We start from the raw sequence: 14173 nt of genomic DNA, 5'->3' as shown, positions 1-14173 counted from the left end.
AACTCTTGCAATCTTTTTGCTACATCTTCTACAACATGAAGAAGGGAATATTCCAATTCCTACAAAAAACAAACATATATATATTGAAATTTGAAGTCACCTTCAAAATTCGACTCTATATTTCTAATCCACCAGCAGCCTCTAGCGAGATTACAAAGCAGCCTTAATGTCTGATTCCAATTCGCCTTTGGACTTGAGAGCTTGAACGTCCGAGTTACCTCCAATGTGCTTGCCTCCAATGAAAACGTTAGGAACGGTTCTTTGGCCAGTGATTTCCAAGAGCGCTTCCTGAATCAGAGCACCATCGTCAACTTCGTCCAACTCCAAAATGTAAGCCTCTTTCGTGATTGCATCAATGGTTTTCTTAGTCTGAGCACAGTATGGACAGTAAGTTTTCGAAGCAATGAAAATTGGCTTTTCCTTGATCAATTTTTCAACTTTGTCCTTGACTTCTGCAGATACCATTCTTGTTGATGTGAATAATCTTCTCAGTACAATTGGGGTGTATGACCGAGCTATGTGTCTGAGCATATAAATTCGTGCAGAGAATGAAGTGGCAATCAAGGATATAGCTCTGCTTTTATTACATAGTAGTAGTGCGAGTAAATGCGGGTGGGCGGGTGCGTAGAGAGAGATCCGCAATCGTTGAATTTGTCATCCTAGTATTCAACCACCTGGACACGACCTTTGCTCTTTTTTTTGCCGCCTGTTAGGGGGCTGTGGAATTACGTAATAGAAACTTACCAAACCCACATACCGACCTACCCCTTTAGGATGAAGCCAATTCTATTCACACACACACATGCACACACAACCTAGAACGAGTTGACGATGATCGCTCTTATGGAAATATATTTAGAGAAAAGATATTCACAAAGGGGAAACAAAGTTTTATTTAAGGGAGGAAAGGGGAACTGTAAACAAGAATAACGTAAAAATTGAACGAAAATCAACATTTTTTTTTTTTTGGTTTTTTTTTTTTTTTAATTTTCTTTGGATATAAAAGGCACCGAAATTTCACAATCCCATCTCCCATCTTTCATCTATCGTCTCATCTCTCATCTCATCTCGTCTCATCTCGTCTCGTCTCGTCTCGTTTCATTTTTTTCTCGTATCTCATCTCACGCATCTATCTCAAACAGTTTTGATAGTCATCGCTGTAGAAGTTGCCCATGACACAGTAATTGCCATTATAACACTTGTCGCTGATAACTGTTCCATTCTTACACTTTGGTGCACCAGGCCCAAAACGGTACTGGAGATTAGCAAACTTTTGATTGAAATCAATATTGCTTTCGTTTTTCAACTGAGTAATAACGTATTCGTGCCAGAAAGTACCGTTCAATGGCGCATCTTGGGGCCAAGTGTGCTTTGGATCATAAAAGTCTCTAGCCGAGTACTCAAACTCCCATTTAGGCTCATCACCACCATTGGCAAAAGTCTCATTCAAGTGCGTGTAGTAGTTGTAAGAGTTGATGATGTTGAAACTTTCATTTTCAACCTCGTAGTAGCGCCAGGAAGGGTTGTAGTTGGTCAACGGAGTCACAGATTGGGCCACCCATGACATGTTGATAATGTCCTTTGCCGTTTGAGACGAGTTTGAAGAGTACAAGATATGGAACTGGTCCTGGTGGGTGTGGCCATAAAAGATGTTGGCAATTGTGTAAGGGGAGAATCTTTCAACAATCTTGCCAAAAATGTGGCTCTGTAATGGCAAAGCGTCGTAGTCTGTCACGGGGATATGAGCCATGATCCAAACCCTTTGGCCCTTGGCCTCACTCTCCAACAACTCGCTGACCAAAAACTCCCATTGGCCAAAAAGATCCGGATTCGAGGAAAGGTCGATATAGGACCACAAATTCTTTTGATAGTAGCAGTTGGAATTTAAACCAATCACTTTCAATCCTCTAGCAGTAACGTAGCTGAACCCTGCATAGTGGCTCTTGAGCTCGTTTCTGTCCTTTTCTTCAAACCATTCGTTGTTGATCCACAAATCAGCCATCAAGTCCTCATTCCAGTGGTAATCGGTTTGCGGGAGGTCAAACTTGAGAGGAGGGACTTGTCCATATGGGAAGGCGTCGTGGTTTCCTAGCGACGGAAGCACGGGGATGTTTCCGAGATAATGTTTCATCAACTGGAAAGACTTCACCTCGCCTTCCTTGGTGACGGCCGGCGTACAGTGAATGACATCGTGGTCAACGAGGTCTCCCGTGAACACGGCAAACTCAAATTTCTTCTCCTTGTGGACCTTCGCTATCTCAATCAACGAGTTGTTCATCAATAGCTCAGGAGAGTCTGCAAGATATGCACCGAAAATTGTGGCGGGAGAGTTTTTAAAGTTCCATCCTCTATATTTGGGGAAATCATAATAGTCGCCCTTTATATAGGTGCTATTCTCATCGTAATGGGCATCTGGATAAAAGGATAAACCTTTGGCATTGATGCTAACGTTTGGATTGAAAGTTTTGTAGTAATCGGTGAAATTGTACGTTGGACCAGCAAGCTCCTTGTTAACGGACTCTGGTAAGGCGCATGGCGTATTGGTACAATTAGTCTCGGCCCCCAAAGTGTACCGGAGCTGGATATGGAAGTCAGTCACGTGGAGCACGTTGAATCTCTCGGAGTTGTTCTTGTACTCGGGTTGGTGGTAATGCTGAGGTTGCTTTGCAGGCCACCAGCTCTGAATGCCGTAAAACTCATCGACATCCTTTGTTGGCGGCAAGTCGCAATCTCCTTTAGATTTGAAGAAGCAGTAGTACTCCAAGTCCAACTCGGAGCTGGTGTTGAAATTCTTCAACATTTGTAGAAAATCATTGTCGTAGAAATTCACCGATACCCCTGAAGCGACCCCGGAGTCGTAGTTTTCAGTGAAAGCGTCAAAGTTGGCCAGGCTTGTGGCGACGAAGAAATCTAAATTATCGCATTTCGATTCGGTGTTGTTGTTTGCAACCAAACAGTACTTGAAGAGTAACAAGGAGACCAAGTGCGTTTTGTTTGGGTACTGTTCAATCAACGATTTCCCGTACCTTATCTTGTGCTTGCACTTTGCACACTTTGTTCCATTGAAATTGGTCAAATTCTTCAAGTGCAAATTGATAAAGTCAATCTGGGGCGCCTCTAAATCGTCGTAGACGGGGTCTATCAAGTTGGCTCTTTTCTCGAGGGCAGCCTGGATGCTCAAAGAATCCAACCCGGGAACTGTATGGGCAACAACATAGCTAACCAATAGCAACAACGCAAGGTGAATTTGCCCAATCATTGTAAAATCAAGCGAGCGAGCGACACGATGAAATAAAGGACTGAATTGACCTTTTTGGATTGACCTTTTTGGACTGGAACTAGATGCTAGCACCCACCCATCAAGACGCCGAAACTTCAAAGGGACGAGGAGGGAGAAGCTAGGGCTTTATATATAAATACATATCTACATTCAAACCGCATCTTCAAGAATTCCAAGCCATGATTAGGGGTAAAGAAGAACAAAAAAAAAAAAAAAGAACTTATTGTGATGCTTGGAACAATCAAATCAATCAATCAACCCTCTCGAAGCACTGCGATAAATTAACAAGGCCGAAGGTGCAGAAACAAAAATTACCCATGAGCAATGATGAACAGAATCATACACGTGTGCCCAATTTCCCGACTATTTGTGGACCTTCAAAATTTTTAGTTTGAAATGAAAAATTTGAAAAAAAAAGCAAAAAAAAACAATCAACATCTGTGCCTTATTGTGGTGTGCACTTTGGGTTAAGGAATGGTAAACAGAATCCATCAAAATGTTCACCATATTCTAAATCTATCGAATTTTCACTTTAAAACAGTTTTTATATTTTAAATCTGCATCTGAGGCCCGGTCGGCTAAAAATAAATTGCTGATGAGTCCCTCCACATGCATACTTTGAGGTACAACAAGCTTCCAAGCCAAAAAGAAATATCTGTTTCTTCGACTGTCTGCCTTGTTGGAAGCTCATAGGTGGAATTAGGGGGTAGGGCGGGTGGTAGTAGAAGGTCGGACGAAGCAAATAGCCATTGGAACCGAGTTTGGGGCCCGATGGGGTGTTTCTTTCTTCGGGGGGCACACACTTGCAATTCGACTGGGCTTCGAACGAGAGGACTGGGAAGATGCAAAGAGATACAACCGTCTACATGATAACCGGCGTTACATTGTGGTTTTTCTACAAACACCTAACATTTAAAGTACGAGGTTTTGGTGATTATGCGTCTTGCAATTTCAAGCTTCCAAATCTTTTTAAGATTATTCAAGTTTGTCACCATTGTGAAAAATCGACCTCTTCCTATCCTCGTGGGCTCCTCCCTGTAGGAGATTAAAAAAAGGAGAAGAGGATTGAACGCCTTTGTAATCCAGTGCCTTTTCGATCCGATCCTCCACCTCTATCCTCACCTCCCCCCTTTATATTCTCAACGAGTGTCGGGTGTCTCAAATGTCAAAAACTAACACGGCTTTCTTGGCATACATCCAAACCAACCAATTTCAAAATTCAAGTTCTTCTTTCTTTTTCTCGGGGTCTCATGATCCGGCCAAGAGTCGGGATTGTTGTGGAATTGGTTGGTTCGATTTCGCAAGCCCGTGGTGAGGAAAGACTTGAATGCAAAAAGAAAAAAAAGAAAGATTTCGGTGCAAGGCGTGCGTGCGTGCTTTCTACTAGAGTCAGTGTAGTTGATAATTTCTCGCAAAGGCACTTTCTCCATATATATGCTGTTCGATGGAGGTTTCTTCACTTTGCCTGTGAGGTACTAACAATTGCAGTGGGATCATCTGCACATATAGTCTCATCCTCTTTAGGATTTTTTTCTACTCCTTTGTCTTGACGTTCATGCTGGAGAAAGGAGCTGGAGCGCTAGTGGAAAAATGCATACTATCGATCGGCCATCTGGACTACACTTTCGACACCTATGCAACTAATAAACCAAACACATGACACACGTAACACGGGGTCTTTTCAGAAAGGTCCCTCGTACCAACAATGCATTCTGATTGATGAACTATGACTGAGTGCAACCATTAGAATAGAATTGCCTAGCCTGAAAAATCGAGGGTTAGGAAAAGCCTGGAAGAAGCTGATTCTGCAAAAAAAATAGATCCCCAACAGTCCTCCCCCCCCCCAAGTCGCAGTCATTTCTTCTTGGATTCCACCCAAGTTCAGCTCTCTTTGTACTTGAAGTGTTGCAAGAAAATGATGGTGCGGCGGCTCACAGTTCAGTTCAGTTCAGTTCAGCTCAGCTCAGTTTAGTTTTTTTTTTTTTTATTTTTTTATTTTTTTTATTTTTTTGTGAGTGCTGGCAATTTGGCAAATTTCGTGAACTTAGATTTCAAGATTCTTACACGTTGGATACGATAGTAACAGCATTTGTGAATAACAAACAACTTTTCCTGGTTCATGTCGGTTTCCATTCAAAATAGAACTACAGAGTTTCAGCAATGCGTCAGCACATATGAAAAGATCAATAGAAGGCAGCAGCAGCAGCAGCAACTGGGCAGCACCAAAAAGGCAACGGCAGCTCCACAGCCTCCAAAAAAGTCACAATTCAGCCAACAAGCAAGTCTTATAGCGAAGGATATCTCGCATGTGACGGAGCTCTTGAGCAAACTCGCCATTTTGGCAAGACGGAAACCTTTGTTTGACGACAAACCAATTGAGATTGGAGAATTGACCTATGTGATTAAGCAGGACATATTCAAGATAGAAACCAACATTCAAAACTTGCAAAAATACATGAAGGGGGAGTCATCGATCATGGTGGACCCTCAGACGACGCAATTCAGCAAAAATGTCTTGACTTTGCTCAACTCAAAGATGAAAAATGTCTCGGGAGAGTTCAAGAGTGTGTTGGAAGTGAGACAGAAGAATGAAATAATGAACAAGAACAGACAGGACAATTTTCTTTCTTCCGTGTCCAATGGACGAGCCCTCAATAGTGCATCACCATTGAACGTCGATCATGAATTACCTGGCAACAAATCCGAGTATTTGAGCAATTTGAATGAAAACCCGTTTCTTCATTCAGCTCCGTCATCAAGCAAACCCTTCAACCCAGACGCCGACCCCGAAATCCAGTCCCCATACGACAACTCGGGATACTTGTCGCTACCAAACCAGCAACAGCAGCAGCTACTATTGATGGAGGAGCAAAACAGCGGGCAGCAATATTTGCAGCTGAGGAGTCGTGCCGTGGAAAGCATCGAAAGCACAATTAACGAAGTTGGCAATTTGTTTCAGCAACTAGCCACCATGGTCAGTGAACAAGGAGAGCAAATCCAAAGGATCGACGCAAATGTCGAGGACATCAATCTTAACATAACCGGAGCACAGAGGGAGTTGTTGAAATACTATGCACACATTACAAGCAACAGATGGTTGTTTCTAAAAATCTTTGGGGTGCTAATTGTCTTTTTCTTCATATGGGTGCTTGTAAGTTAGCATAGCGACTTTATTTATAGAGTTTTGTACATCGTTTTAATTAGAAAGTGATATATAACACTCAAAAAGAAAAAAAAAAGCGAGCCCCCCCCTCCACCCTCCGCCTCCGCCTCCTGGTTGGGTTGGTGAGATGGCGAGTTGGCAAGTAGGTTGGTAGGTTGGTCAAAGTGTGGAGAGGATGACGGAAGAAGCTCTAGAAGTCGTGTACGATAGCAACAACAACTATCCCAGTTTTGTTATTTTTCTCCTGGTGGCATACCTTGCCTCTGTTTCTGTCTCTCCATTTATCATCACCACATTTACTCCAGCTGATAAGCAACTACTCGATCGAAAAAACTTGAACACATAGCAACTTGTATCTTCATCCGTTTGGAGTATCTTACTTATAGACTGTATTTCTGTTTCTCATCTAAAGAAAGAGAGAAAGGAAGAAGCAACAACCAGACTTCATTATCAATTTTTATTCTTATTAACTGGTTTCTCTCCCAGGAACTCCAAGAATCTGAAGGCAATCATAAATCATAAACTCTGGCATCCTTCTTTTTTTTTTTTTAATTTGAACGGCGACGAAAATGTGGGGATACTTTTTTGGAGGAAACTCCCAGCAAAAGAAAGATTTGCCCAAGAAGGCAATTGTGGAACTTCGTGAACATATATCCACTTTGAACAAGAAGAAGAACCACTTACAGCAACAGATGGACGACCAGGACCAGCTTGCCCGGAAATACGTGTCTTCAAAACAAACAAACCTAGCTAAAAGCGCATTGAAACGCAAGAAAGGGTACGAGAGCAACTTGATCAAGGTTGAAAACCAAATAGAAACATTAGAAACGCAGTTGATATCGATAGAGGGCGCCAACTTGAACTTGGAAACAATGAAGGCCATGAAGCAGGGAGCCTCTGCAATGAAGCAAATACACGGCGAATACAACGTGGACAAGGTCGAGGACACGATGGAAGAGATAAGAGAGCAAGTAGAGTTGGCAGACGAGATATCGGAAGCCATCTCGAGACCAGTGGGCAACGAGTTTGTGGACGAGGACGAATTAGATGAGGAGTTGGCAGAATTAGAGAGAGAAAACAAGGAGGAACAAAAGCAGCAGCAGCAGCAGCAGCAGAAAGTGCCCAAAGCAAAGCAGCCACAGGCTATACAAAGGGAGGAAGAGTTGCCTTCCTTCCCCACTGTTTCCAAAGCCCAGCCCGTTTCACAAGACGATGAGGACGAGGAAGCTTTGAAAGCATTACAGGCAGAAATGGGGTTATGAAAATTTTTTGCGAGCTCGAGTAAAATACACGTGAGCGAAAGGATTTTTAAGAAAATCAACCTTCAGTTCTTCCACTTTGGTTAATAAACGAATACTCTGGTGTTGCTTGTAATTCTCTTCAAGAATACTTTGGTGGTATATTTCGAAGTCGGATTACTTTTCTTCCTTGTTGTGGTTGTTTGGTTGTTTGGTTCCACCCTTTAACGGCGCCGAAACAGAACATCTCATTCTTTCTATGGGGCCGAAAAAAAAAAAAAAAAAATTTAAAAAATTCCAGACGCCATTGAAAAGATCATCTCCAATCCATTTGAGCTTCTTTCTGGCGTACTTCTTTCTTTTTGGTTTTTTGGGTTTATTTCAGTTTCGTTTTTTAGACGTATTCAACACCATATTCTTGTATATAACAGCAAAGGGCCCGTCCTATAGAAAGATATAGTTTGATATATAAAAGTTTGGAACCATGCTAAGGAATTCGCTCAAGATCAGATTGCAATGCCGGTGCAAGAAAATCCAGTCAAGGCATCAGGCAACGGTTGCAAGTTCTCCAGTGGCGATGTACAATCACCTCATACATCCCTTGAGAGATGAGTTTAACAGTGTGCGGCCGGTGGCGGGGAAATCGCCGCACAGGATCTTGAGCTCATCGTATTTGGATTTGCAGCGGGACAAGTACCATGTGCCGGAGCTTGAGAAGCACCGGTATTTCACCTCAAGTCTGGACGAAGTCATCCGGCAACCGTATGAACGAGAGGTGATATACTTGAAAACCATGCTCGAGTCCTTTGCGTCAGAGTCGTATCTAGAAAGAGCCTACGAAATTTTCCATTCCTTGTCCAACCTAGTCAACTCCAAAGAGCTCACACGAATCGGAAACAGGACGTTGGAAATTATATCCAATGATAGCAGCCTAGGCGCGAGCGATTTAGACAAAATCATCAACCACATGACCGAGTTTTGCCGGTTTAGTCCAGACGAAAGGACCCAAGCGGTACGGCTTAAGCAGTTGCTCCAAGAAGGGTTGAGCCCGCAACCATTTCTCGAACAGATTGGCAGCAAGAGTTCAATTAGGGCCATATTGGCGCATTCCGATATAATTGGGGCCGATAACATTTGCAAAATATTTGATTGCGAAGCCGTTGACCAGAGCTGTATTCCCAATGAGCTTGCAGATGTTTATAAAAACTATATAGAGACTCAGAACGCGGGCGAGGAACCAGAAGATAGTGCCGAAAGGCTCCAATCGGGACAATATGTAAACCCAATGAATGGTGCTTTGGCCGAGTTGGATCCAGTTGACTCGTTTGGGTTGAAAGTGGTTAGGCATTCGTTATTGGGGTTGGAACCCGAGCCTCAACATTCACAGAAATTTGCACAAGCCCTTGAGGAAATCATTAGCAGTATGGATGAAGAGACAAAAAAGGAAATCAGATCGGGGAGTATAAATTATTACAACATTTACAAAAAATTGCAAACCAAGGAACAACAAGAGCGATTCAATGATGCTTTTGAAGTGTTCAACATGGAGAGACAGCGACAGTTGGAGGTGCGAGGAATAGAAGCCGCAAAGGAAAAGTGGAAGCACGAGTTTGAGGAGGCCAGGAAAAGAGGCGACTTGGGGTTGACCAAAGGCTTGAATGCTTTTTGCTTTGAGTGGTATGAGAAGTTGATACCGTTGGTGCAACAAGAACAAGCACTTTGCAAAGCCTTGTTGAGTGGCGACCAAAGCATAGACCAAGGAGACGCGAATCTTTCCAAGGACCGGGCATTTTACGCGCCCTTTTTGATCAAGATACCGGCTGAAAAAATAGTCGTGGTTTCGCTCTTGGAGATTTTGAAGATCAACGCGACCCTGGGTTTGCTGGGCGGGTTGAAAATCTCACAGACGATAACGTCCATCGGTTCGGCTGTTGAGTTTGAATACAGGACAGCTCTTTTGGCAGAGCTAGATAAGAAAATGAACGTTAAAAAGAAATTTGCTGGTGCCGACAAGTTGAAACTCATGATCAAGAAATCACTAGCTGACGCGCAATTGGAAGCCAAAGACTGGGACAATTTCACGCGGGCCCGGGTGGGTGGAGTTATGATGTCACTTATAATGTCAGTTGCCAAAGTGCAAGTCAAGAGTTCCAGCAAAGACCCAGCGTTTGAAAATAGCGTTCAGGACCATCCTGCCTTTTATTACGGCGTTCAGTTTGTCAATGGTTTACGGTACGGGGTTATAAAAGTTCATAATGAAATCCAAAAGATCTCCTCGAGGGTGTCGGCCCAGACTGTTCAACCGCAATCGCTTCCCATGATAGTTAAACCGTGCGGCTGGAATTCATTTTATGGTGGCGGGAACTTGTATTCAAGGACGGGTTTAGTCAGATTGAGAGACGCACCCGAGCTGGAAGCCTATGTGAAAGAAGCTGCAAAGAGAGACAACTTGAAAGAAGTGTTCAACAGTTTGAACCATTTGGGCAACACCGCTTGGACAATAAACAAAAAAGTCTTTGACGTAATACTGCATTACTGGAATTCAGGTGAGGAATACTTGTCCATCCCTGCGGTCCTGGATACGGCTGCTTTTCCGGAGAAGCCTCCAGCTGGCACTGATCCGTTACTTTTATTTGAATATCAGAAAGCCATGTACGCAGCAGCCAAGGAGTTTGCCGACAAGAGATCGCAGCGGTGCGATTACAATTACAAATTGGAGATTGCCCGAGCATTCATTGGAGAGAAATTGTACTTGCCTCAGAACTTGGACTTTAGGGGCAGAAGTTACCCAATCACCCCGTTTCTTAACCACTTGGGCGGTGATTTGACCAGATCGTTGTTTCTATTCTGGGAAGGTAAAGAAGTTGGCGCAAGGGGATTAGATTGGATCAAGATCCAATTGGCCAACGTTTACGGTATCGACAAGGCGCCCTTATCGGAAAGAATTCAATTTGTAAATGATTCATTACAAGAGGCAATCAAATCAGCCGAGGACCCCTATAAGAACAAATGGTGGACCAAGGCCGAGAAGCCATGGCAAGCACTCAGTGTTTGTTTTGAGCTCGCGGAGGCCTACAGTTTGGACGACCCAACCAAATTCATTTCGCACTTGCCCATCCACCAAGATGGCACGTGCAACGGCCTTCAACACTATGCTGCACTAGGCGGTGATATCGAAGGTGCCAACCAAGTCAATTTGGCCCCGGCTGATAAACCACAGGATGTCTACTCGTTCGTTGCCAAGTTGGTCGAGGAGAGACTTGCGCGTGAGGCCGCTGAGGGCAATGAGTTGGCCAAGTTGATGCAGGGTAAGGTCAAGAGAAAAGTCGTTAAGCAAACGGTGATGACCAACGTTTACGGCGTCACTTATATTGGGGCCGTGGCGCAGATCAAGAAACAAATCGATGATCTTTTCGATAATGAAAACCAGCAGTACCAATGTGCGCAATACTTGGCCACGCAAGTTTTCAAGTCGATCCGGGAATTGTTTGAAAATGCACACTTGATTCAAGACTGGCTATCTGAATCGGCCGCGCGTATCACCAAGTCGGTGCCGTTAGATTTCGGCGAAGTTGGCGACTTGGAAGAGGAAATGATGTCGCAAGCAGTCATCTGGACCACACCATTAGGGTTACCGTGTGTGCAACCGTACAGAATCGAAAAGGGCAACATGGTCAAGACCTCGGTGCAAGAAGTGTTTTTCAATTGTCCCAGTGGAGCTTCGAAAGTCGACGCCCGGAAACAAAAAGCAGCATTCCCACCCAATTTCGTCCACTCGTTGGACGCAACTCACATGTTGATGACTGCCAAAGTATGCGGTGATGCCGGCATGGCATTTGCCGCTGTTCATGACTCCTACTGGACCCACGCGGGTGACATTGACCAGATGAACGAGATATTGCGTGAACAGTTTGTCAAGTTGCACTCCACCGACTTGGTGCAGCTTTTACGAGACGAATTTCTCGAGAGATACGCCAACAATCTACTTGTGACTGACATGTTGGCTAGTCATCCAGTAGCAATGAAAATAAAAAGCATCAAAAAGGAATGGGCTCGAGCTATTGGACGAGCCGTCACTATTAAAGATGAGTTGTTCATGGAGCGGAAAAGATTGAACTTGTTGAAGTCTGATGATCCGAAACAAGTTGAACTTGGCCGAAACTTGGAAACTACAATTAGCGTGGCGAAGGAGCACGCTAAGGAGATCTATGGGACGAAGAGAGGTAAGAACTCACTGTCATATAGCGTTTTGGTGCCTTTGCAATTTCCCGAAGTGCCGCCAAAGGGTGGATTTGATGTGAACTTGATCAAAAAGTCGCAATACTTTTTCTCATAGTGAGGTATCCATAGACGGACAGCTTTTTTTTTTTGATTTTTTGATTTTTTAACTTTTTGAATTGGTTTTACATTTGGTTTTGAATATTGGGGCATTTGCATTTGCATTTGGTTTTTGAATTTTTGAATTCTTTGAATTCTTTGTTTCTGGCGTGGGGGCCACCGGGGTCAACTGAGGCACCTTGTACATAGAATATACATTGTACTGTATTGTATTTTATTGTATATATATAGATTTATCATCACAACGGCATCTATCAACAACACATATCTCATCCACCCAATTTTTTTCTTTTCTTTAATGATTATACATGCAATCAGGCTTGGCCAAAATCTTTCTCTTTTCCAACTGTTCATCGTAATCATCTAGCGGGTCAATTTTGAAAATCTTATCCGGGTTCAAAATCCGCTTGGGGTCCAAAGCCAACTTGATGCGTCGTTCAGCGTCAAGCGTCACTTGTCCCAACTCCTTAGCGAGAAACTTGCGTTTTCCCATACCGACCCCGTGCTCCCCCGTGCACGTGCCTTCCAAATCCAAAGCTTGTTCAACCATTTTCGCCGCTAGTTCCACCACTTGATGATACTCGGGCGAGTTGTACAAGATCATAAAGTGGTAATTGCCATCGCCAATGTGTCCCATGCATGAAAACTTGTCCGCAAAGCCTGCTTCTTGCAACGCGGCAATACCCGCCTCCATCACTTGCGCTAGTTTCGAAACTGGCACAGCCATATCGGTGCCGTAGCCATTGACGTCCGTTGTATCAGCGAGGACCTGTTTGCCGTAGGCTAAAGTTGAAAAAAAGCCGCTTCTTCTAGCTTCCCAAAGCTCCAAACTCTCGGCATCATCTTTACTCTCCCGGAACTCAATCATATGGTGATCCATCGCAATTGCCTTGACCAAGTCGATTTGGGTCTTGATTATGTCCTTGGTGGGCCCGCCGAACTTGAAAAACAAGGTGGGTTTCGCGATTTGTTTCTTCTCGGATAGGTTATTTACAAACGATATCGTTCGTTCATCGAGCACCTCCATGGCGTTGGGCTGGATCCCCGACGCGATAACTGCCGAGGCCACGCGGGCGGCGTCGCCAATGGTGGGGAAACTCACCACGCTCACCAACTCGAATTTCGGTCTAACGTGTAGTTTCAACGTGATTTCAGTTACTAGCCCCAAAGTACCTTCGCTGCCAATGAACAAATGCGTCATATCGTATCCGGCGCTCGATTTCCGCGGTCTCTGCTTCGTCTTGATCACGGAGCCATCAGCCAAGACCACGGTGAGATTGACGACGTTCTCCTTCATCGTGCCGTACCTGTAGGCGTTTGTCCCCGAGCAGCTCGTGCCTACCATGCCCCCGATGTTGGCGCCCGGGCCCGGGTCGGGCCCAAACATCAAGTGCAGCCCCACTTGGGATTCGCTGAGATATGCATTGATGTTTTCCCAGCCTACACCGGGCTGGACCACGATGTCTAAATCCTGAGGGTGGAAAGCGAGGATCTTGTTCATGTTCTCGAATGAGATGGATACACTTTGAGGGCCTCTCGTGTGGATATTCTGGCCTTCGATTGAGGTCAAGCCCGAGCTAGCTACAATGGGGATACTGAATTCATGAGCGATTCGAAGCAAATGGGAAACTTGTTCAGTTGACGTGGGTTTCAAGACGGCGCCTGGCCGTTGTAATTGGGGGTTTGCTGGGCGATGGCATGCAAATGACTGATCTCCGTAAGCTTGAATCGACGCAGCATCGCGGTCTGCGTTGGCTTGACCAACAATTGCGATCATCTGGCTCAAGCCTTTTTCAAATTCATCCTCGGTGGCGTAAACGGGCGGAGAAAGTTGCGACAATGGCGCAGTTGAGAAGAATTGCAGCGGCTCAATTGGAGTTATTGCTGACTTTACGCCAAATCCAATGGTGAAGAATGTAAGCGCCAATAACCCCAGTTGCCACAAGTTGCGATTAGTGACAGGTCGGGACGTCTTGGTCGCGAGCGGCCGCCAAGGGATGCTGCTTCCGCTGCTGCTGCAAAATATTGAACCCGGTCTCCCTTTCCCTTTCACTCTCCCTCTGGCTATCAGCCTGGTACTCAATTGCGATATCATTTATTTTTAGTAGATTTGGTTACTACCCATGTGTCAACGTGTAGACTGAGAAATGGCCT

General features: G+C 44.5%; 6 protein-coding genes across 6 annotated transcripts; 3 read left to right on the top strand and 3 right to left on the bottom strand. All coding sequences in view use genetic code 12, as the record gives it.

Annotated features, from left to right (window-relative positions):
- Positions 1–150: 150 nt before the first annotated feature.
- LODBEIA_P29250 (uncharacterized protein) lies at positions 151–465 on the bottom strand (the record flags this gene model as incomplete). Its single annotated transcript, XM_066972978.1, has 1 exon — positions 151–465. One exon carries the CDS (start codon positions 463–465, stop codon positions 151–153), a length of 315 nt encoding a protein of 104 aa, XP_066829863.1.
- Positions 466–1129: 664 nt separating this feature from the next.
- On the bottom strand, positions 1130–3259 carry LODBEIA_P29240 (uncharacterized protein; the record flags this gene model as incomplete). Its single annotated transcript, XM_066972977.1, has 1 exon — positions 1130–3259. The coding sequence occupies one exon, from the start codon at positions 3257–3259 to the stop codon at positions 1130–1132; it is 2130 nt and encodes a 709-aa protein (XP_066829862.1).
- A 2140-nt stretch (positions 3260–5399) lies between these two features.
- On the top strand, positions 5400–6440 carry LODBEIA_P29230 (uncharacterized protein; the record flags this gene model as incomplete). Its single annotated transcript, XM_066972976.1, has 1 exon — positions 5400–6440. One exon carries the CDS (start codon positions 5400–5402, stop codon positions 6438–6440), a length of 1041 nt encoding a protein of 346 aa, XP_066829861.1.
- A 695-nt stretch (positions 6441–7135) lies between these two features.
- On the top strand, positions 7136–7705 carry LODBEIA_P29220 (uncharacterized protein; the record flags this gene model as incomplete). Its single annotated transcript, XM_066972975.1, has 1 exon — positions 7136–7705. One exon carries the CDS (start codon positions 7136–7138, stop codon positions 7703–7705), a length of 570 nt encoding a protein of 189 aa, XP_066829860.1.
- A 460-nt stretch (positions 7706–8165) lies between these two features.
- Positions 8166–12017, top strand: LODBEIA_P29210 (uncharacterized protein; the record flags this gene model as incomplete). Its single annotated transcript, XM_066972974.1, has 1 exon — positions 8166–12017. One exon carries the CDS (start codon positions 8166–8168, stop codon positions 12015–12017), a length of 3852 nt encoding a protein of 1283 aa, XP_066829859.1.
- A 297-nt stretch (positions 12018–12314) lies between these two features.
- Positions 12315–13796, bottom strand: LODBEIA_P29200 (uncharacterized protein; the record flags this gene model as incomplete). Its single annotated transcript, XM_066972973.1, has 1 exon — positions 12315–13796. One exon carries the CDS (start codon positions 13794–13796, stop codon positions 12315–12317), a length of 1482 nt encoding a protein of 493 aa, XP_066829858.1.
- Between the last annotated feature and the right edge of the window lie 377 nt (positions 13797–14173).

The sequence above is a fragment of the Lodderomyces beijingensis genome (genome assembly GCF_963989305.1).
Source record: "Lodderomyces beijingensis strain CBS 14171 genome assembly, chromosome: 3".
NCBI lineage: Eukaryota > Fungi > Ascomycota > Pichiomycetes > Serinales > Debaryomycetaceae > Lodderomyces > Lodderomyces beijingensis.
This window is presented reverse-complemented; position numbering and strand designations above follow the sequence as displayed.